General features: G+C 38.9%; 3 protein-coding genes across 7 annotated transcripts; 1 reads left to right on the top strand and 2 right to left on the bottom strand.

Annotated features, from left to right (window-relative positions):
• Window positions 1–326: 326 nt before the first annotated feature.
• On the bottom strand, window positions 327–4,668 carry tmem169b (transmembrane protein 169b). Of its 3 annotated transcripts, none has more exons than XM_042425349.1 (3): window positions 4,166–4,668; window positions 3,135–3,543; window positions 327–2,719 (listed from the first exon to the last, which is right to left on the bottom strand). In XM_042425349.1, exons 2-3 carry the CDS (start codon window positions 3,406–3,408, stop codon window positions 2,085–2,087), a joined length of 909 nt encoding a protein of 302 aa, XP_042281283.1. In that variant the 5' UTR covers window positions 3,409–3,543; window positions 4,166–4,668; the 3' UTR covers window positions 327–2,084. The 3 variants fall into 3 exon arrangements, with proteins under 3 accessions (XP_042281283.1, XP_042281284.1, XP_042281282.1); XM_042425350.1 differs by having other exon boundaries at window positions 3,135–3,539; XM_042425348.1 differs by lacking the exon at window positions 4,166–4,668 and having other exon boundaries at window positions 3,135–4,110.
• A 299-nt stretch (window positions 4,669–4,967) lies between these two features.
• Window positions 4,968–9,804, top strand: LOC121906479 (protein SIX6OS1). 3 transcript variants are annotated; one of them, XM_042425346.1, is made up of 14 exons: window positions 4,974–5,325; window positions 5,517–5,573; window positions 6,276–6,402; window positions 6,502–6,591; window positions 6,684–6,871; window positions 6,964–7,006; window positions 7,103–7,214; window positions 7,348–7,495; window positions 7,618–7,682; window positions 8,157–8,356; window positions 8,446–8,581; window positions 8,662–8,703; window positions 8,786–8,810; window positions 8,889–9,804. In XM_042425346.1, exons 1-14 carry the CDS (start codon window positions 5,274–5,276, stop codon window positions 9,014–9,016), a joined length of 1,413 nt encoding a protein of 470 aa, XP_042281280.1. In that variant the 5' UTR covers window positions 4,974–5,273; the 3' UTR covers window positions 9,017–9,804. The 3 variants fall into 3 exon arrangements, with proteins under 3 accessions (XP_042281281.1, XP_042281280.1, XP_042281279.1); XM_042425345.1 differs by having other exon boundaries at window positions 7,618–7,718; XM_042425347.1 differs by lacking the exon at window positions 6,502–6,591 and having other exon boundaries at window positions 4,968–5,325; window positions 7,618–7,718.
• pfkla (phosphofructokinase, liver a) lies at window positions 9,281–22,701 on the bottom strand. The gene is made up of 22 exons (XM_042425343.1): window positions 22,472–22,701; window positions 20,600–20,673; window positions 20,357–20,434; window positions 18,246–18,435; window positions 17,777–17,942; window positions 17,390–17,434; window positions 17,202–17,310; window positions 16,897–16,992; window positions 16,410–16,502; window positions 15,909–16,034; window positions 14,037–14,101; window positions 13,825–13,888; window positions 13,553–13,699; window positions 13,405–13,475; window positions 12,417–12,504; window positions 12,178–12,330; window positions 11,767–11,931; window positions 11,610–11,671; window positions 10,773–10,884; window positions 10,544–10,643; window positions 10,344–10,449; window positions 9,281–10,247 (listed from the first exon to the last, which is right to left on the bottom strand). Exons 1-22 carry the CDS (start codon window positions 22,554–22,556, stop codon window positions 10,100–10,102), a joined length of 2,343 nt encoding a protein of 780 aa, XP_042281277.1. The 5' UTR covers window positions 22,557–22,701; the 3' UTR covers window positions 9,281–10,099.
• Window positions 22,702–24,245: the final 1,544 nt, after the last annotated feature.

The following is a 24,245-nucleotide window of genomic DNA, read 5'->3' as shown; positions in this document are numbered from 1 at the left end:
ACAGTAAAACAGTTGGTGAATATGTGCTGACCATGACAGTGCTTTTCTTCAACACACACTGCTGACCTTGCATATGGACAGTAATCGTCCCAGTGTAACAACAGGGTGCCAATAATCAGATTTCAATGCACCCAGAACTACTCAGAGAGCCATCCGCATCTGTGTGCACCCTGCAGGGATGTATGCCGACGTCTTAGGAGTGTGTGGAACCAGGCAGAAAACAGTGACCTGCGGTGCATTGCTGTATAACAACACAAAACAAATTCATACCACTATATAGATTTAAAAATGATCACATAATTGCCATGTAATGATGTACACTTTATTTCATTTGTGTATTCCTTTACTTTGCCTGTATTTACTGTAGGTTCACAACATGTAATGTGGAATGCAAGAAAATGTCCCATACAGACATAATTCACAACCACAGAGCCATGCCTTTATGAAAATATAACTGAATTACTTTACCCAGCCATAAATATTTCAATCACCAAATATTTAAACCATCTAATCTGTAAACCTCATCAACCACATCAGCTATGTATTTCAAGCAGTTAATAATAACTGTTTGTAATACATTTACTTCAAAGTGCCAGAGTATAAAACACCTAGCTACAACAATTTCAGATGCAGACTTAAATATTAAAAATAAATTAAATCAACATTAAACATATGACTGTATGGAAAATGTAACAGGAATTCTCAGGTGGAAAATTACAGAAAACTTCATTTTACTCCTGTGTGTACCAAGATTGTGAAGATGTGTAGTTAATATCAAAGACATCTGTGTTGATAGTGCCATAAACAAATGAGAACTTGACATTTGTCAGCTTGTACTGACTATGGCTTAAATCATGGCTGGATTAACCTGCTCGTGGGGCCATATAGGCAAAAAAATAGCTGTGGGCTGACCACCCTTCCTCTCCCATGTCGCTTCCAAGTACCCATCAAGTACGGAGCACGCAGGAGACTACACATGACAGCTTGTATTTACCGTAGAGGCCCAGAAACCAACAAGTGCTCTAATGCTGGGATTCTTCCTAGCACCTAAATCTTCTGTGCTTCGGTTTGTTTTTGGTGATTTGATGAAACACAAATCTATTTATGAATATGCACCATGTGAGCTCAATATTATCTGGAATAATAAAGGTATTTAAAAACCTGATGTTGACACAGAGCCTCTCCACAAGACATTACCGACCTTAAGGTGCCTTTTGTTTCAGCTGATATTGAGCTTAATTCCCAATAAAATTTGCAGTTTACATACATTTCCACAAACTAATTGGCACACAGTTTAAAAAAGGGCATCTCTGGGGCAGTTGTGTGTCTGGTGCCATGGTGCAGTTGGTAATCCAGCCTCTGCTCAAATACAGTGCCTACAAAAAGTATTCACCTCTCCGTGGAAGTTTTCATGTTTTATTGGCTTTTTTGACACTTATTAATTACACAAATTAATTACAAATACAAAAACTTGTTTGCATAAGCATTAACCCCCTTTAATGGGACACATATGAGGTGAACCCTTTGTGTAGGCTTTGTATAACTTCATTGGGTGATTGTGATGACTTCATATACAAGACAGTGATGCCTTTGAAAAGAACGCTACTTCTGATGATCAGTGATCACATTTAGTTACAGATATTTACAGATGAAGTGAAACTCCAGTAATGTGTGTTATCAGTGTCCACTGTTAGTTTATCCAAACCTTAGGAATCAAGGCCTGTATGTATCAAAAGGTGTTTGAGTAGGAGTGCAGTTCCATAATTATTGGTGGTCATTTAGTGGTCTGAGGGGAGCTGTGACAACCATAAAAAAAACCTGTAAGTTGCAAAAAAAATGACCCAACTTCACTACTCCCATGCGCAGAGGCATAATTTGAATCCAACAATGGTTTACAATGTTTGTAGTAATAGTTCAGCATTTCAAGGACAGTTCAGGCAGTGTTTGACAAGTTGTCATTTTCAGAAAAATGTACAGTGATGCAGCTTTAAAATATTCTCCTGTGACATGACTTGCATTTGTTTGTCATATCACCACTCCTTCGACTCAAGGCCTACATCACAAGACCTCAGTGTCACCCTACTTCACACCGATGATGTCTGGGCGTGTTCACTGGGGGCTTTGCTCTGCAGAGTGCCAGAAACTGTATCAGAATCAAGCAGCTCCACTATGCTGTAGGGGGAACAGTCTTCCAGACCCAGCTTCCCACAGGCCCAGCCACAGAAGCCTTTCTCCAAGTCTCTCACCGCCTGCCACCACTCGCTGAAGGCCCATGACACCTGCACCACAGCCGAGTACAGCGCCAGAGACAGCGCCATGGGCATGATGAGCATGGGGTAGAAGATGATGAGGAAGGGGCATATCGTAATCTTGTGCCAGAACGTCCGCTCCTCATTGTAAACCAGGAAGACATTGTACCAGGTGAGTGTGCCGTAGTAGAAGGAGGTGATGAAGGAGAGGAGGAAAACCACAGGGAAACAGGAGATGCTCCACAGGACAACGTGGGGTCCCTGGCACACACCGAAGCCGCAGGGGCGCTTATAGCCCTCCCCTGCCTCACACTCTGCATCAAGACGTTCCTTTGACCTGGCCAGGTCTCTGAGTTCCTTCTCTGTCAAAGTGACGTGTATGTCCACCACCTGACCCTTCTTCTTGCCCCGGGTGATGGTGCCTGTCAGAGTCACGTAGCGGCTGTCTGGAGGAAGGTTCCAGCCTCCACCTGTTAAGAGATAATATGACATAAGATATTTAACCAGACAACAGAAGTAGATTCCCCTTTCTTGTTTATCCTGTTTTTTTTGGTGGTTAACTACACTAACTAATCACAGGGAGACCATGGAGACATTTGAAATAGGACAGCAGCAGCTCAAATAGAAACAAGCAAGGATTTAATGTAGAAATGTGGTTAAGAAAAATATAATCTTGCTTTTTGTTCTGTTTAAAAGTATTGCATGTGATGAAATGCATACCCATATTGATGACACCTCACTATAATCCTCTATTTTTGTTCATATGTAGTGGATTTTCATGGTGAGAATTGCATGGTGCGCCTGTTATTATTACTCGTATATGCTTCAGTAATAATAACTGACATGTGGCTTCATGATTTTAAAAGAATCTGACTCTCCTCTCACCTTCTCCTGTGGGTGTGCAGAGGAATTTAGCTCCCTCCTCAGCGCTCCTCTCTGCACCCTCCTCACCACCCTGCTCCTCTCCCGGCGCCCTCTCCGTTTCAGAGCGGTAAACAATAATGGACTCCGGGCGCGGGTCTTTCTTCTTCCTCCTCTTCCTCCTGATGGAGGGTCCAACTTCTCCATCGTCGACATGGTTCCCTGATATGTCTGATCTTAAGGAGATCATCTGAGGGCTTCCCTCTCCTTCAGTTTGAGGCTCCTCTACCTGGGCCATACTCTCACCTGACCAAATAAACTCTGACTCTCTGTTACTTTTTGATGGGTTATATATGGAGACTAATGGTGAAATCCTGAGCACAACAAACTGTGTCCACTCATTGTGTTTTTTAAATCCAAGGAGGATTTCTGGCTGAATGCCATGTGATAAAGGCATACACACACACACATATAGACAGAGGGAGGAGGGGGTGGAGAGAAAAACATTAGAAAAAGTGGGTTTACCCTTTAAAGTCACAATAATTTAATCCTCTATGTACAGTGATCCTGGCCTAGATTCTGCATAGTAGCCTATTTGTGTATGTGCTGGTGTTGACTGATAAAATATACTAAATGTCACATTATCATGGTAAGAAACTGCATGAGGCATCTGAGCAGGCAGTGAACAAATCGCACTAGAGAATATAACAAAAAGCTCGATACATTTGATCAGATAGGGGGGTTGGGGGTCGTCTCTGCTTTCCATGCGAGTGAGCCGACACTCGGTGGATGCGCTGCGAGCTCAGTGTTTGAACACAATCGGCATATTTCTATTGCAAAAACATACAAGACAATCTACACGATTCAGTGACGGATTGTGATAATTTTCCAAAAGAATGCATCATTTGATGAGAGGCGTTGAAATCGACAATGCCACCCATTCTTCAGACAGCTGATCCCCTCCCATTTAAATCCCACCCATGTCCTCTCTTTTGTCTGGCAGCCGGCGAACAACATGTACTGTTACTAAAACTGCAATAGAAATCTAGTCTTACCTTGAATAGGCTGGAAGAGCACCGAGTAGATAAATTACACTGTGTGAATATAAATCGGCAAATTTGTCTGGTACATTGCAGCAGCCCTGCACATCACAGCGCAGTGTTTTGACCCATACAGATGCGTTACGCAAAATGATTTCCAGAATATCACTAAACCCGCCCCTCTAACGCTGCCGTCATGACGTAAAAGCACATCTGTCACAGAGAAAACACAAACCTACACATATATTATAAAATACAGATATTGTTTCAGAATTTATAAAATATGCACACATCTCTGATGATATGAACTCAACTTCCATAACTGTTATGACATTGCACTATTTATATAACGTTACTAGCGCGACATGTCTTGCTGTTGATAAAGTAAATAACAAATAAACTTTGGTATAAATATATATCATGAGCTAAATAATGTAAGAAATGTGTTAAAGTTGCCAAATCAAGGTAAGGTCACAGTTTAACCACATTGTTACCATGGCTACCGTAAAACATTTTGCCCAAAGTACAAACAGTACAGTTGGGGTCGTGTGTAGATGGTAACCCTGTATTTGCTAAACTCTCGCGAGATTTGCAAAGAAATAAACTTTAACCAACTTCGACCCTCACCCAATGCCCTCACCACGTTTCAAGTGATCATTTAAATCCAAACCATGATCTTTCCCGAACCAAAACCAATTGTTTTTTGTGCCTTAATCTAACCAGACCTTAACCACAGTATTGTCACATCATAAAACAGCGAGACGAGAATATTTAGAAGCGGCTCGTGAGAGTTTCGTAAATCTAATGTTACCGTCAGCTACTGTTAACAGTTCTTAACTGCAAGCTTAGTGAATATCACTGAAATATGTCTCAAATAAGTATTTTCAAACTGTTGCAAGTGCAACCTGACATTTAAAAGCTAAAGCAAAGTTATATCGTGGGTCTCTGAATTAAAATAAGTTATAACATGAATATCCACCTATCACCGAGCTGATTAAAGTTATGATCGTCCTTCACTCGTAACGTCTGAACCGTTGACACCGAGACAACGGCAACTTGATAGTGAGAGGACTAAGAAGACTTTAGCTCGCTTTAATGTGATTAACATTAGGCTGATGTAAAAATGAACGACCAATTTTCACTCAGTAAAATCGACAGCTTCCTTTTTCAGCTTGGTAAGCTCAGTTTTATCATTTATTTTAAGTAAATAGTTGTAGTTTTCTTGTCATTTGATGTTTGCTTGGCTTGCAAGATAATGCTAACCATTAGCTGCATAGCTGCTTTTTTATATAACTGTTTTACTTTGTTTTGTTTTTTTTTGTTGTTGTTGTTTTTGTTTGTTTGTTTTTCTTTTTGTATTTTACAGTTCTTCAAACTCGTGAGCTTTCCCAAAAGAAGAATGAAATCAACCAACAAATTACAGGTGATTATGTCTAAAAAGTTATTCTTCTTAATTTAGCTAGTTGTACAAAATTAGACATTGTATGGCAGTGGCTTTAAAGGACAGGTTCATATTTTTTCAAGTCTGTCTTAAAACAATAGTCAGATGCCAAAATCCACAATTCTCCTTGCGAATTTTTAAAAAAAGTTTATATGAAGGTAATATGAAACGTCATCTGTCCAAATTAGTCAAATCAAGTAGACATATTTCAACATTATAGTCTTTTTAGAGCCAAAGTCCCTTTTTTTGTTACTATATGTCCACCGCAGCTCAACAGGGAAACACTGTCCAAGGAAACACAAAGAGGGAATTTGATGCCAAAAAGATTGTAAATGTGGCAGATATCCACTTGATATGACTAACCCAGACTGCTGAAGCCTCATATAAGCTTCAGATAAACTTTTAAATACATTCTTTGCACAAAATGACTGTGTGGAAGCACTGTGCATTTTGGCCCCCATCACTTACATTGAAAGTGAAATTGAATGGGATCTTTTAATAGCCAGTATGAACAGGAGGAATGATTACACCAAGGAAAACCTTTTCAGTTAATTTGGGCACCTGACTTGTTTTGAGACAGACTTGAACAAATCAATTTATCCTTTAGCAGTGATTACTGTTTTCTAATATGTTAACATAAAATGTAGTTGTGTGCACCTCAAGTGTCTATATGTTTGTCAACAGTTTGCAGAGCTGACATTGCAAAGAGAAGGTCTTACATTGAAACAGTCCAAACAAGTATCAAGAAACTTGAGGAAGAAATCAGGGTGAAGCAGAGCACTGGCAACCACAATAAAGCAAATGCAAAAAGGTATGATAGTGTAAAAAAAAAGATGACTAGGTAAAAACATTAAGAGTGCATTTAGTATGGATATTCACAGATTACTGCTTGTCGTTCATGTAACTTTAGCATGAAGGCGACTAACAGCCTGCTTCTTCAGTATGAACATACACTGAAAGCAGAACTGGAGAGTGCAAAAGCCAGCTACAACCAAGACATGTGGGTTCACTTAGCTTTGGTGTTATGATTGATATTTTATTGTGTACATTAATAAACACAGCTGTATTATTCTTCATCTGTAACCCAACAAGGGAAATCTACGAAGAGAGGATTTCAAGATACAGGACTATATTCCAGTCCCATAAAGATCATTATTGCCAAAATCCTCTTGCTCAGAAACTCCTCATGCTGCATGCCGAGAAAGAGGAGATCGAGTTTAGGATCAAGGCTTGTGATGATCAAATAACAATGAAACAGATGGAGCTGGAAAATCTCACTGGTAATAAACCCTTTACATCATCATAACTTGCTCTGGTGGAGCTGAAATGTTTTACAGCTCTTTCACAGTTAATTGAATCTCTGTCTGACCAGGTCCAGCAATCAATTCTTCTTCCACTGAGACACTCCCAGACAGGTATCGTTAGTTAATCGTGTAGATAAAAAAGAATAATGACACATCGCCTCCAGAAAAGCTCCATTTTACTCTGATTGAGTTCATTTTTACTTCTAGTGTTTCTGGCCAGCAGCCTGTGACAGAACCAGAGGAAGATTTAGATCCTCAGACAGAGGATGACAATGACTCTTCCATTGACATCTCCTCTCTGCATCTCAACCAGACTAAGGTACTGGGATACAATCAGTCAAAGTTAATGGCATTTAAAAGATGATGAAATTCTACCAATCATGAAATACAGCATTAAAAACTATGTTGAAGATGGTCCTGTTATAAACAGCCGCTCTCTTAAACTTGAACAGATTTGGCAGAATGGTGATACAACAGCTGTAGAGGCAAATGCTGAAGAAGTTCATGATGAAAACAAGGCTCAGAATGCACTCACCTGTAGTAATTCCCCAGAAAAAGCAAGCAATGAGCAATACATGTGGTCATATCAACAGCCAGATGGTAAGTAGAGGGAAGTCTGATATATATTTCAGTTAATTTTAAACACTTTGCTCACTAGATGCAGTTTTTTGTGTTTGGATGTTTATGTTCCATCAAAACCCATGGGCAAAATATTTCTTTAGAGCAAAGTCGGCCAGATGAGATGCAAGCTGAGGAGCAGGAGCAGGAAACTGGACCAGGAAAGCAGGTCTTGTCAACTACATTCAGGCTGAACCTAAAAAGTGTCAGTTTGCCAAATTTACCAAAAACCTTTTTCCTCTTATTACTCATGCTGGTATCTAGTCTAGAGTCTTACAAAAACTTTAGTTTCAGTTTAATCAGGTAAAGTTTAAGATCTCCACCACTGAGACAGTGAGCTTTCATTAGTGGCTCTCACAGCATCGTTGAATTATATCAATGTCTCTTTCCAGAAACAATCTTAGGTTGCTGAGGATTCATTGAGAACTACTTTCTATTAAGATAAGACAGTCAATGAAAAAGCTTCTGAGTAACTAATGACAGTTTGTCTGTTAAGAGATGTTTATTTATGTAACAGCTGTTGTCCCTGATTGTAACAAATAGTGGTACAGTGTCATTATGGTCTACACTGTAAATGCCATTTCTAGAGGTTTCCTATTTCTCCTGTTGCATATGAGTTATACTCAAGGTGTTTCCTGCATAGGAAAAGCGGTCCGCTGTATCAGAGGTAGAGGAAGCAGTAGAGGAAGAGATGGAGGAAAGAGTAGCTGCAGAGGAAGAGCAGGCACCAAGCAAAGAGGACAATGAGAGACTCACTGCTTTTTGTCAGTCATCATCTCAAGAAATTCAGTCCTCCCCTGCAACAGTGAAAACTGTGCCTTTAACCTCAACATTCCCATTTAAGTAAGGTTTCATCGAATTTGTCTGTCACTGTGAATAACTGTTAAGCCTGCTGCTAAGAACTAACGCATGTTTCAATGTGTTGGCTTCAGCATTAGCCCTGGTTGCTCCCCTCATCAAGGGACCTCCGATACCAAATCTCCAGCTTTCCTGTTCGCTCTGAACTCTGGTCCTAGCACGCCGGGCTTCTCTGGATTTGGGTTTGATATGGGCTCTTCACAGGAGGAGGTGAGGAGTGAGCAAAATAAAAGCTATGTCACAGAAATCAGACTCTTTAGTTTTGGACTTACCTGGAAGTTTCTTTGCAGGACTCATCCTTCCCGTTCACCAGCTCTTTTTTCAGCGAGAAGGTACTGCATTTTTCCTCTAACACAACTTTTTCATTCAGTATGAACTAAAACAAAAACACCAAACTCTGTTATCTCTTTTCAGAAAATGATGGAGTCAAAATCAAGCGGTAAACATCAAATCAAATCTACATTTCTGTGATGTGCCTTACCTGCTTTGGACTAAAGGTATGTATGTAACTTTGCAGGCCCTGACTTCCTGTTTGACCAACCAGAGCAGAGTGAAGACTTCCAGTTTACCTTTAGCTCCAAGAGCCCTCAGACCACCAACAGAGAAAACACCAGCGATGAGTTTCCATTTTCATTCAACTTTTGAGAGTTTTAAGGGAAACATCTGAAAGTTCATGATTTAGTCCCTTTAGTTGTTCTCATGTTGAACTGAAGTTTAGATTTCATGGTTTAACTTCATTTTAAAACATCTACTTCAGCAGTTCTAAAAATCTAAGTGAAATTTGCCAGATTTGACTTTTCCAAATGCATTTTTTTAGTTCTGTGAATTGGTGGCTATTCATTTGTCTATGTATCTTAATATCACATTTCACTATTTATTCACACTAGTAAGAACACATTTCTAACAATATCATTGTTGAATACGTTTTATTGAAGCTCTAGCATTGGTCTAAAAATAATAAACAATGTATATATTCCCTTAAAGATTTCCCTATTGTAAGTACATTAGATGTGAAGTTTGTCACATAGTGTAAGTAAATGCATATATCTATATATAGTGAATTACTATTCATTTTGCATTGATTATTGACTGTGTTTAAAAAAAATAGAAAATCCTCACAGTAAGTGTCAGGAGAGTATCTCAGTTAGCCACTGGAGCACCCCAACTTTTATTAAACATAAAAGTGCGTTAAAATTCAGGGGCTCCAAAATTTAGTAGTTCTCACTTGTAGCTAATAAGAAGCTTGTTACAACACTGATATACACCTTTCTTTTACTTTAGGCTCATGTTCAGTTAAAGGCAAAAATCTCTTTATAGGCCTTCTATGTATGTGATTCTGTACCAAACCATTAATTACACATCACATACAATCTGCTTTACATAATATTTTTCTGTAGTAAATCAATTAAATTGTTGCTTCTTTGTACACCTGATTGTCTTTCCATGGCAGTGATTTGACTCTATACTGAGGTTTACTTACACTTTGGCACAAGAAATAGTAAAAATCTGTGTATTGAATGTCTCATTCCATACATGAATATTTGCAGTACATCTTTACATTTTGTAAATACAGCTACTGAGACTGTGACAACAGGCTGAGATCAATGCTGGCTTTAAAAGTCTTCAATCCTGTAAATGATTAAAAAACATTTTGAAAATGTGTGTGGAAACATAAAGGATGGACAAATAAGGGTTTAAAAGTGCCGAATATGCAGTTTAGAGAAGAGTCTAGAACCCTGAGTCAATGCTGAGGGACTGACGAGTCACATGTTCAATCTCTCCTGGGACATATTCGCAGAAGCTGGTTTGGTACTTGGCCAACATTTTCAGAATCTGCCGCAGGTCAAACCACCATTGGACTTTGGGCATCCGGTGCCTACAAAAACACAATACATATTGTCACACATTGTTTAGACTGAATAATAATGCTATTTGACAAAAAATAGAAAGTTGGTATTTTTGCACAGCTTACTGAAAATCAGTCACAGCCTTCAGTTCAGTGACAGGGATGAATGAGATGACCTTCCTGTTAAGGCCAAGCACACATGCCGTGTCTGGTGAGTTGGCAAACACCCGGCCTGATGGGGGGAAAACAGCGTAATCGTTACATGGTTGCTTGACATCAAGTTTCTGACCAATTTCTCAGTGTCAACTATGACTTTATAACTCTACCTTGGCGGAAGTTTTCAGTCAATCTCTCAGAAATCCACTGCATAGCCTTCACACCCAACTTGGTGCCGAAATTCCTATCAAAGGGAGAAGGTGCCCCTCCCTAGAACAAGAAAACACACTGAATATAAATTCCAGCATGTTGCAAGACTCGGTCACCTCTCTTTGTTTAGTCACTCACTATTGAAGGTTGCTAAACGGTTATTTGACACAGTGGATGGTTGGTTCATACCTGCTGGAGGTGTCCCAACACATTGACTCTACAGTCAAAAATGCCCTTCCCCTCTGATGAATACAGCTTATGGATGAAATCTGTAGTGTAGTGTTCGTGGCATTTTTCATTCCTGTTATGACAAAGAATGTGATCAATAAAGAATAAAATAAATTTGACAGTATTTCATATATACAGTGTCATATGTTCCATATACAGTACCAGTCAAAAGCTTTTCCAGGGGTTTTTCTCTATTTTTAATATTTTCTACATTGTGGAGCAATACTGAAGACATCAAAACTATAAAATAACACATATGGAATTATGTAGTACAAAAAAGTGTTAAACAAACCAAAATATCTTTCATATTTTAGATTCAAAGTAGCCACCTATTACCTTGATGAAAGCTTTGCACACTATTCTCTCAGCCAGCTTCATGCAGTAATAACCTGGAATGGTTTTCTACTGCTACCTCATGAAGCTGGTTATGATCTTGCCAATAGTATGCAAAGTTGTCATCAAGACAAACAGTGGCTACTTTAAGGAATCTAAAATATGAAAGATATTTTGGTTTGTTTAACACTTTTTTGATTACCACATGATTCTATATGTGTTATTTCATAGTTTTGATGTCTTAAGTATTCTACAATGTAGAAAAAAGTAAATATAAAGAAAAACCCTTCAATGAGTGGGTGTGTTCAAACTTTTGAGTGTTAGCCTACTGTATATAGAAGTGTATGTCAATTTGAATTTGTTTTGCTGAACTCAAATATTTAGATTCACATTTGCACACCCAGAGATGGAACATAGATAGCTGCTACAACTGGTGTGTGAAATTCTCTGTGTGAATGAATGTACCTCAGCACTAGACCACGCTGGATGTCCTTCTTCATTTTTTCTTTTAAATGTTCCACATTGGTCTGTGAAAAGGCCAGATAATTAAAGATCAACCTGCAGAACATGAGAGAAAAAAGATGAGAAACAGCAGAGTGTATTTTTTATTTGTTGGTCTTACCCTCAGGTCATGGATGTTGACGGGGTCTTCAAAGATGTAGGCTGCATCGGCACCCACAGCTATACCAGTGCTGGATGCCAGATAGCCACAGAACCCACCCATAGTTTCCACCACAAACACACGTCTCTTGGTCCCAGTGGCAGACTGCTTAATCTTGTCACAACCCTGAGGAGGAAATTGAAATTGCCGTGTGAAAAGGTGCTGGCTGCCTCCATCGCCTTCTCCTCAGAGCACACAGATAATGCTCACTGTCACCTCTGTTTTGAGCAAGCATGCAGAGTTCAAAGTCTATCTCGGTGACACAGCAGCCTGTAATAAGATGTGATGTTTCCTGACGTGGTTTGGTCTCTATTTATCTTAATCCTGAAACATCAAAGTCGCACTGTAAATGTGACATCTGCTCAGCGTTACCTCCATGGCAGCATTGACAGCGGTGTCTGCTCCTAGGCTGAAGTCAGTTCCAGGAACGTTGTTGCTGATGGTAGCAGGGATGACACACATGGGGATGCAGAGCTCATCATAGCGACTCCGGGCTTCAAACAGCTGCAGCACACCTTCGTACGCCTTTGAAAGTCACGCAGAGGTAAAATGAAGACCACTCTGATGTAACATTGACACTATGAATTAAGGAATTAAAGGCTCCACTCTACCTCAAACCCCCCAATTACAAGCAGAGCTGAGATGTTCAACTTGTTGATGGTGCCTACGATCTTCTCCATGCATTTGCTTGGAAGGGTTCTGAAAAAAGACAGATATTTAAAAAATCACTAAAAAGGAGCACTCCACCAATTTTATATGTCAATGTACTGGTCACACAGAGACCTAGACAGCCTGTGAAAACAGCTGTGTAATGTCTCCTGTGGCTCTGGAAAAAAAGCTGAGTCAAGTCTGAGAAAAATTCTTAAACAATATAATATTGGTGTCTCAGCTTAGAGTTGCAGATTATTGTTAACAAAAAGCTTATGTTTACAATGGATGTGGGCTTTTAAGGGGAAAGTATACTCTGTCAGAAGGGCTTGCCAGATGGTCGAATATCTTCAGAAACCCCCTCCCCCCACACCTTTCGGATTAAGGAGAGCTGTATACCATTTCTGTAATTTTCCAAAACCAACGATCCGAGATTCTTCACTCCATGCTGTGATTGGCCAGCTGTGTGGATGTGTTATCCCTGTTTTTAAACAATATCACAAAGATATCTTTTGGGTCTAACAAAAGACGAGCTGCAAGTGTAGGAACCAAAGTTTTTGGAAACCAACTTGCACTAGTTAGAATAGAAAAGCTTTAAATAATAAATAAAATCCTTAAAATGACATCTACTCCTTTACCCTCATTGAAAAATCCCAAATCTATGAATATGCATCTTGTTCATTTCTAAAGTTGGCTCCAAACTAGTTGTTACAAATCATGCTTTTACAAGCCCTCCTTTAACTGAAATTTGAGATGAGCACAGAGAAACTTTCCCCCTTCAGCAGATGAATGTGAAAACTTCTAATGTCATCACATACATCATTCTGCACAGTGAAGCTCAAACATGCAACTGAAGAAACATGAAAAAGAAACACATTTTTGAGTGGAGGGGGACTTAAAGATTAGTTAAATCCGTTTATGTCACTATAATGAAAGGGTCCTGCTGCGCACCGTTTTGTCCCCAGCAGCGAGCCCCCTTGGCCCGTCCATCCTGCCACAGTGTGCCAGTCCATCTCAGACACCTGCAAACAGACAGGTGTCAGTTTTTTCATAGTTTCATTCCGGTTACTTGTTGCTGAAATCTAGAAGAAGGCCTCACCACTCCATCAGCGAGCCCTTGAAAGCCATCACTGACAGCGTAGACCTTGTGTCCGTGAGCGCGTGCTAATCTCACAGCAGACCTCACTGCTGCATTCATGCCTGCAGCTGGAGCTCCCACATTCAGAATAGCCAAAGAGAAGTTGCTCTGAGGGAAGAAGAGTCAGACATAACTGAGCACTTTTGAGTTTAACCTTTGTATTCTGGCATATGTGATATTTGCTAACACAACATGTGTGTGCACGTGTGTGTTTGTGTTACTGGGAGACTCACCGCAGTCTGAGCGGGCTTCTCGAGGGCAAGAAGCTTGTAGATGTTCCAGTTGTTCTCAAAACTCCTGCAAGAAAATAATTATTTTTATCTCTGGTTTCGTTTTTTCACTTACAAAAATGAGTTGACAGACTGTATATCAACAGTTTTGCATAATTGGATATAAATTATATAATATAACTATTTAATATACATGAATACATCTTCGCTCTCACCCTCCACGCAGTTTGACAGCCTCATCAAACCTCTTCTCATTCATGGCCCGCTGCACCAACTTAGTCTGCAAATTATGGTGGAGGACATCTTGGATGATTCATGGATAAAACAGCCTTTCTTTAATTTCAAACTGAGAGACATGGAAAATCCCTCATCCCTGGACTCTGAACTGACCTCTTTGCCAAGTGGGTGTCTGTTATCAGGACATTACCCCAAAATTTAAACACTGTGACAAAATGGAGATTAAACAGACCTCCTAAGAAACCATTTCTAAACAATATCTGAATTGTGGCCTGAACTAAAAGAATAAAGGATCTCTGGGGTCATTTGAGCGAGGAGTAAACACTAAAAACATGGACAGAAAACTTCACTCTTTTGGGCCTCTTATCTTACCAGACCAGAACCATAACCTCTAACTCACATTCCTGACGCCTGTACTACTAAGTAAGTTCAACATACTCAGGATATCTTTTCATTATCTGGCTTCACTGAGCCTAACATTGGCTGTCTACATAACCAGTACTACGAAGCTGATTATCATCTAACTCAGTCAACCCGGGGTTTTCCTATCCAGCTACGAGCACGTTCATGTAAAAGAGGCGGGGTTGTTCATTAAGAGCGACATAATCAGAACCATGAATGAAGTACTTCATGGTATGAGATGAAACGGTGATACCAAGTACCTGTGGAAAACTTCTGTTTAAGAGACAGCAAAAACTCATATTCAACGAAGTGAAACGTAAATGACAACCTGTAACCATACAACAGAATAAGAAGATGTAGAAACACTGGTTCACTCGTTGTGACCCGATCCTCTGATGTTAACCTGCTCCGGAGCAGTTAAGCTGTTCAGCATAAGTTACCATGGTGATGTACCCAAGTAAGACGTGAACCACTGTCATAGGACTGAAAACTCAGAGTTAAACCTGAAGTTACCTCGCTAACCGCAAATCCTGCTTCGTAGTACAGGCCTCTGGAGTCTCCCTGCAAATCTGAGTCAAACCTGAATTTCACGTAAATTAAATGTCTTATCGTTATGTAAGTTATGTAATGTTATTATTTATTTCGGTGTAGATCGTTTGAGAAAGTTGATTCAATTAAGGTTGGATGTCTAGACATCATGAAGTGCTAATATGAAGGTTAATGTTTGATGTGTTGATAGAAGAACTGACTTATTAGGAAATGAATGTACATAACTCTCGTGACTCTAAAGTGTGAATTTTGCAATTAAAACTCAAAACTTAATTTCCAGTGTAAGAAAGTCTTTTGCCATCTCAAGTCGAAGTCAAACCACACCATAAAAGTCCATGAAACAAAGAAATTGTATATTCAAACTAGTCCAAACTTATAAAACAGCCTCAAAGTGATTTCTCTTTGAGCTGGTCTCCAGAACACGAGAGAAATTCTTAAGATGTCTTTTTTATTTGTTTTTCAACCAAGTATGGGCATATTTCATTTTTTATTGAAACAAGTTTAAATAAAAAATTAATAAATAATTCAATTCAATAAATAATTAGATTATCATTTTTTATTATCATTTATAGGCCTTATTATTCTTCTTATTTATTATCTTATGCTTTATCATATATCCCCAAGACATTTAGCTATTAATAAATGTCTTCATTTATCCTAAAAGTGGTCGGTTGTATTCTTTGAGCAACAGTGAATAAACGTCACTGTCAGGAGAAGAACTTATGGTTATGAGACTGATTAATTGACCAAATTGAGAATTAAATTCAAACTTTAACTTTTTTCTCCGGACATTCAAGGTTACGTCTAGGAGGTGGTGCCTAGACGAGGTTAGCAAACCACTCTGCTGTTTATGGGTATGTTCATGAATATCAATCATAGAAGAGAGGAGAGCGACTCACCATCTCCACACACTCCATGAGGGGTAGACGGACAGGCTGGTTACCTGACAGGCCGATGACACAGGCCGGGGTGTCCGGAGACGCCTCCATCAGGGCAACCACTGCCTCCACACCTAACTTACTGCTCTGAAGACACAAGCACAGATACAAAGAGAGAGACACAAACACAAACAGAGGATACATTAATGCAACTTGGACTTAGGAAATATCACCTCCAACTCTATATACACATTCTTCTTCGAATAATATAGTAAATTGTATTTATAAATAGTTTTCAAGATATTCAAAGACGCTTTACACAAACAGTAAAATAAAAATAAAAAATTTAAAAAAGAGATTTTAACTATCATAGGCCATGTCGGTGATCTTTTTGGTGATACAGTTTTGCAGTTGATGCAATTAATATCTAGAACCACCACATATTATTTTCATGACATAATGCAGTTAGTGATTGTTGCTGAAATAGATATAACATAATAATATTTATGTTGTCCAACTCACCAGTATTCTGTCAAACGCTGAGGGAGTTCCTCCTCGCTGAACGTGGCCAAGCACGGTCACTCTGGTATCATAACCCAACCTCTTTACCACCAGCTTCAGAGACACATTATGGGTTTGTCACTTAGTGGAAATACACAGCAGAGACTTGCACAAATAATTAAGAAAAAATCTGTCTTGGACATTTTACCAACAAACAATAATCTATCCTTCATATGTGCCTCGTAGGGGCAAGACAAATAATCGGTGAAGCAATGTATCATACAATACATGGCACACATGATCAATTCATTGGCATGATCGACACATTCTCTACTGATGCTGGAGCAGAGGTGTATTCTTCCTTTACTACAGACATTTAAACACTGAGCTGTTTTTGCCAGTTTATGGCTGTCAAACATTTGAATTATATCATATTTCAACATCCACACAAACTACCTATTGGTAGACAGACAGGCCTCGTCCCCAGGCCTTAAATCCTTAAACTTACATCTTTTACGTAATTTGAAGAGATTGGCTTTCCATTTATGTCAATAGCTCCTTCTGCAACAATTATAATGTTGAGTCTGGACCCCTTAGTGCGGCTCTGGAAGTAAACAGATATTAGCCAATAAGTCAGTACACACAAAAATACTTTAAAAGTATCTGAAGAGAGTCGATTCAGCCTCCTCTGTTCCTTAAATACAAAAATTCATTTCTATATTTCTCCTACTGAGCTCCAAAACAGGTGTGCTCCTGTTATTTAACATCAAATATATATGCCTGGAGCTAACATAGAGTCTGGATTAGTCTTACCCCCTCTAGACGGGAGCACATACGGTCCTCCCAGCCCTCCTGAGGAGGGGCCTCTGGAATAAAGAGCCATTCTGCGCCAGATGCAAGTGCTGACACCAGTGCCAGATACCTGGAGTAATATAACAATAATTTGTTTAATTCAATGGAAGAGTACAAGGGAGAGCAAAACGGGCCAAAGTGTTACTCACCCACAGTGGCGCCCCATGACCTCCAGAACAAAGGTACGCTGGTGGCTGTAGGAGGTACACAACAGTTATATTGAAACAAGTGTATAAGCTTTTTCAGGAAGTATGTCAGCATATAAACAGCATTTTCAGATTGTATGCTGTAGAGCAGCGGCATGTTGACTCTGCAAACGAGCAAGTCTGGACAAGATCATAAAATTCACGCCAGCAGACTTGAATAGATGAGTTGTAATTTTTGGCTGTTTGCCTTCCTTTCTATCTCCAGTATTCCCTTTATACTCCCATATTCTATAATTCAGTAAGAATTACTGAACAAATAAATATTACTTCCATCTGTCGCTGTGATGAAACACCAGCTGCCTTACTGTTCAATATCATACAGTGTCTGACCTTATTGCAGTGGTCATGATAGCATCAATTATCTCCATGATGCGGTGCAGCGCAGAGTCTGCTCCAATGGTCATGTCAGTGCCGCAGAAGTCGTTGTCTATGGAGCCCACAAGCCCCACGATGTTAAGGTGGCTATGCTGCTTTGCCAGAGTGTCTGTGATCCTTCCTGAAAGTGGCACAATGTTGTAGAAAATATTGCAATACACACCAAACTAAGCTGAATAAATGCTGTACAAGCAAACAGAAATTTCAATGAGGACTTAGTGAACCATAGACTTTTTTTGATTGCTTTTATATACCCATGTAAGCTTAACCTCTGTTGAATTGTGCAGAGGTGTTTTTATGGATTTTTAGGAGCTGAAATACAAAAATAAACCTAAATGGAGTTTCATTCCACATTGGGTTTTTTAGAAAATGACTGAAATCATCTGAAAGGTGGATTGACAACACTTTCTTGAGAGCACCTTACCTTTTTGTACGAGCTCGGCCAGCAGACCGCTCCACTCGCTGCGGAAGATGTTGGCTCCGGTGAGGCTGCCGTCTCCACCACACACACACAGGTTGGTGATACCTCTTTTCACCAGGTTGAAGGCAGCGGAGAGCCTGCCTTCACGGGTCATGAAGGACTTGCATCGAGCGCTACCGATCACAGTCCCACCCTGCCGCGGATAAGTCATATAACAAGTCAGAATCCAATTCAAGAGAAATGGGACACTGTAATCTCACACTAAATCACAGATCCTGATGTTAATATTAGATACATTAGTTATCTGAGATGGAAGTTTCAGATATTGGGAAACAGAACAAGTTCTCCCTTGAGACAAATTTTTGATGCATTTTGTGAACTGCAATCATTCTCAGCTAGATAGATATACAGCAGTGGTTCCCAACTTATGGGTAGTGGCTCTCACAAGTGGTCACAAAAAAATAGGGCTGGATGATATATCAAATTAATGTGATTAATTCCATTTTTTGTTATTGCATGATGTGTGAAATGTCTAAATCAGGAAAATCAAGTTATTAAAATATACACAAAAAGTTTATTTTTAGTCAGTTTAGTAACAAAGATGGCTGGTTTTGAGACACAACAGTCCTGTAAACAGTGATGTGAATAGTTACACTACATGCACACCTGTTACATAGTTACTGTCGTGTGTTTGGGTGCATAGCTGTCTCTGGCTATCTCACAAGGAATTTAATGGTCATCTCTCCGAGAAGGACAGACTAAAAATGACTCTGCAACCGGATCTGTGCTTTTGAGTTGTGTTTGTTGACAAGGCATTATCTCTGGTTATCAGAGCTGAAGCACTGGGAGTCGACTGAACAGTTTCCAGATTCTACTTTGTTCAGTTTGTCCCTGCGTGCCGTGTAGCTAACACTAGCAGCAGTCTGCAGATATCAGGCTGATGTTTTGTCATGAAAAACAGACAAAAAAAAGCAGGAGATTCATTAGTGAGCTGACTTCTCTGCTCTGTCTGTGCTGAAACGCATTATTAAATGTGCTCTGCTTAGTTGAAACCTGTGTGGGTTAACCTGTATTTTATGCATAATGATGGTGCAGGTGCTTTTATTATTCTGCACAACTATCTAAAAATATGATGTTACAATCTTGCACTTTGCAGGCAAACAAAAATTAATTAAAACAGACCCCAAGCTTGAAAAAGGAATATATCATAGTTTTTTGGCCATATCAACCAGCCCTATGAGCATATAATTTAAAAAACAGTCTGCTACAGAAAATTAGGTTAACTTCTGAGACTTTTCTCTACAGATTATTCAAATGAAACAGTCTGAAAGGGGAAAATCACTTTGATTGAACTGCTTAAAATTCACAGACATGAACCCTGCAAGAGACACAGCTTTGTATAAGAACCTGGACATCTCAGGATACACAATACTATGATGTAGGTTAAACAAAACAATAAAAAACAACCAGTTTGCTTCAGAAAGAATAGCACATGCCCTTCCACACATTTGCTGCATTAATTCAAGGCAACGAATGCCAAATGGGCAGTGTGATTGTTATACTTTTCTCATTATTAGTGCAACTTGCTGCTTGTTTAACACCTAAGGCTTAATGGTGACCAAAGCACATGCAGCAAGGCCCCTTACCAGGTTATAACCTTTTTTAGACAGGCAGGGAGAGAAGAGATGAGAGGAGATGGATGAAATAATAAAACTCCTATTAAAACCATAGAAAAGAAAGAGAGATAAAGGTTTAAGAACCAGATAGAAACAACAAAAACTCTAAATCATAATACAGTTAACATCAGCTAACATCTTTCAGGGACACTATGAGCCTCACAGAAGACATTTTGACATAACACATGACAGGTGTAATTAATAACATTAATGATGGCTGAGTTCTTCAGTTTCAGGGTCCTGGTATTGTGCACGCTGACTCACTGTCATGACTTACTGGAACACTTGAATAGAGCAGAGCCATTGTTAATGTGATTGGTAACACCTGCGCTTTTCCTGCAATGACCAGTCAACATATCTGCTGTAACAAAAAGGCTGATTATAGTTATCTTTACCACTGCTATCAACAGTGACAGATGACATCATTTTATAACCTACCAGTTGGATGATGTTGGTCACACTGTGCCAGTGTGCCAGTTTGATGTTATCTCCTCCATCCACCAGGCCCTGGTAGCCCTAAAAAGTAATTTCCAGATTGTGAAAATGTTAAAAATCAGCATGTATCCACACGTCCAAATGCTATTCCAACTCCTACATGGGCTGACCTCACTCAAACAAGGTTGAACACCTAACCATACAAGATATATGTTCAATATAAACTGGATGAAGCAGCTTGTTTACCTCATAAATAAGGTAGACCTTGGCCCCCACATAGATGCCCATTCGGGTCACAGCTCGCACAGCAGCATTCATCCCTGAACCAAGGACAAGTGAACACATATAGATTAGATTCTGGTCTATATGGCTGCAACTAACGATTATTTTCATTATTGATTCAGTCAGTCAATAATATATCAGGAAATGGAAAAAAAAGAGTCCATCACAATTTCCCAGGGGTCAAGGTGATGTCTTCAAATGTTTTGTCTGACCAACAGTCCAAATCCCAAAGATATTCAGTTTGCAATGATAGCAAACAAAAATGGATTATCCTAACACTGCCACAAATGATTATTTTCATTATTGATTAATATGACAATTATTTTCTCAATTAATCATTTTGCCTATAAAATGTCATGTTATTATTTCTTAGAGCTCACGGTGACATCCTCGCATGTCTTGTTTTGAGTCCAAAATCCAAAGAGATTTAGTTTTCTATCATGTACGACACAGAAAAGCTTCAAATCCTCACATTCGAGGAGCTGCAACCAGCAAATGTTTTAGCATTTTTGCTTGAGAAATGAATGATTAATTGATTATCAAAATAGTAGCACATTAATTTTCTGTTGATCGACTAATCAACTAATTGTTAAACTTTACAGGTCTGATTCTCATATCATTTCACCAGCGGTGGAAAGTAACTAAATACATTTACTCAAGTACTGTACTTCAGTACAGTTTTAAGGTACTTGTATTTTACTTGAGTATTTCCATTTGATGCTACTTTATACTTCACTCCACTACATTTCAGAGGGAAATGTTGTACTTTCTACTCATTTATTTGGCAGCTTTAGTTACTTTCCATATGATTTGACACAATGGATAATATAACAAGCTTTTCAAACACACCACACTGTTAAAGATGAAACCAGGGGGGTGTTCCATCAGGCTGGCTAACGGGATAGCCTGGCTTATTTCGATAAGCCTCTCTAATTTAAGTGAGAGTTAAGTGAGAGACCCTTTGGAGGGGCCCGACCCCTAGGTTGGGAACCACTGGACTAAACTAGCTAAATGTATATAAAGTAGTTCAAACTAGCTTCACCCCCAGCAGCTACAACAGTAACATGCTGCTCTAACACTAATGCTTCAGTATTAATAATCTAATGATGTCATATATAATAATATATCAGTCAGAAGGACCAAACCACTACTATTACTGCAATACTTTAACTACATTTTGCTGCTAATATTAATGTATTTTTACTTAAATAGGATTTCTCATGCAGGACTTTTACTTGTAATGGAGTATTTTTACATTGCTGTATTGGTACTTTTACTACAGTAAAGGATCTGAATACTTCTTCCACCACTGCATTTCACACAAGCTGTTGCACCATCGCCTTGCATGACGAAATCAAACAGTCTGGTGGAAATTACTTAATTATCTCTTACTGGGCAAAGGTGCCATTGCCCAGTAATAGATAATTAATATTAAAAAAAACGCTCTATGGAGACTGTAATCACAATCCAGACTCTCAAATATATTTTGATTTTTTTTAATGCATGCAGCCTACAGGCTACACAACCTTTTTTGTTGCATTGTTTTGTTGTATGATTTGTTTGTTCTGAGTGTAGAGTCTGGTGTGGAGGTTTTATTTCCTGTACCAGAAAATGTAACGTTACCAGTAAAGTGTCAAGTGTGATCCACACATCTGAAGGTTACACAGCTGTCCAACTGACATTTTGCTGAGACTGTCTGTCAGTTTTCAGTTCAAACTGTTGTTATTACCTGCGTATGTTAATATTTATTGCAGAAACTTATATTAATATCTAGATCTGTACTTAAAGGCTACTAACTGTATTATAAAGTCAACTTTGAGGGTGTTTTTGATTCACCTTGTGCATCTCCACCGCTGGTCAGCACTGCTATGGCCCGACCAGCCCCCGTCATCTTCAGCTTCTCCAGGTCCATCGAGGACATTTTGACCCCGTCACCTAGCAACAACTAAACTTGGAGAAAATGTAAAAACTGTCCGTTAACAAGCTAAAAAAAAGTGGCTTGTTTCGTAACTCCAGTTTGATCCAGAGGTCGTTTCCTCGTTGGCAGCGGGATGAGCCCTCAGTCCGCCCACAGACACTCTACCCCGGGGTTTGACTCCTCCCCATCCAGAAGAGAGCGCCGTAAGTACAGGGAGCGTTTGTTCTATAGTCCCGCACCGTCCGGCGACTTCCTGTCTCTGTTTTAGTACTTGTTTTAAAACAAACCCCTCCCGCTCGTCAAACCCTGAGGTCACAAGGAGAAAAACTGACAACCGCACGTACAACACGGAGGATTAATTTCGACAGGTTTTATTACGCCAATCATACCAGAAGAAACCCGCCAATTATCGAGGAGAAAAAATGACTATAGTATAAATAAATAAATTAATACATTTTGGACATAATTAAATGAATGTTTTGAATTTATTTCTAAATTACCATACACCAGCTTTTACTTAGGCTATTTATGGTATTTTTACATTTATTTATTTCTGTATTTCTTCATTTATTTATTTAAACTTAAGTAATTTTCCATTCAATTGCAGACATATGGATATAAATATAATGTATCAGACGTAAAGAAAACAATGCAGTTTAATTTAATTAATTTGCCTTAAAGAACAGGTTCACAATTTTTCAAGTCTGTCTTAAAACAACAGTCAGGTGTCCATATAAACACAGTAAGAGGTTTTCCTCGATGTAATTATTCCTCTTTTTCATACTGGCTGTTAAAAGTTCCTCATCAAATGCACTTTCAATGTAAGTGATTGGGGCCAAAATCCATAGTGTGTCCACACAGTCATTTAGTGCAAAATGCATTTAAAAGTTGATCTTAAGCTTATATGAGGCTTCAGCAGTCTGAGTTAGTCATATCAGGTAGATATCTGCCACATTTACAGTCCTGGTCAATATTTTGTACATTTAATTTAATTCTCCTCAATTTAAAATTTAACCTGTGGCAGCTCTTCTCTCTTAGAATATATTCTGCATATTTTTATTGTACATTTCTTTCCTTCTTTCTTATATTATTTAGGATTACTTAATTTTGTGTATATTTTTGACTATTTTGCACCACAACACTAAGGGAAATTCTTTGTATGTGACAACCTGTACAACCCGTACAACCAGACTGTAATGTTGAAAGATATCTACTTGATCTGACTCTTTGGACAGCTGAAGCTTCATATTAGCGTCAGGTAAACTTTTAAATTAACTTTTGCACAGAGGGAGGACTGTGGATTTTGGCCCCAATCACTTACATTGTAAGTATATTATGAAGGGATCCTCTAATAGTCAGTATGAACAGGAGGAATGATGATGGCAAGAAAAACATGTTTCAGTGTTCATTTGGGCACCTGACTGTTGTTTTAAGACAGACTTGAAAAATTGTGAACTCGTCCTTTAAAAACCTATAGTTGATATAGTTTAGGGCTACTTTCATTTCCTGTTTTGGTTTATGTTTAACAACATAATGTGACCTCTGGCTAGCTTATTTTACGATAAGGTAGAACATTTTTGTGCCATAATGTTCTCAGTAAAATAGATATATGCATAGTACATAGTACATATATACTGACAACAGCTAACAGTATTGTCAGCTGCCAGGTTTTGCTGAAAAGTATAACAATTT

This window comes from Thunnus maccoyii, chromosome 11, assembly GCF_910596095.1.
Source record: "Thunnus maccoyii chromosome 11, fThuMac1.1, whole genome shotgun sequence".
NCBI lineage: Eukaryota > Metazoa > Chordata > Actinopteri > Scombriformes > Scombridae > Thunnus > Thunnus maccoyii.
This window is presented reverse-complemented; position numbering and strand designations above follow the sequence as displayed.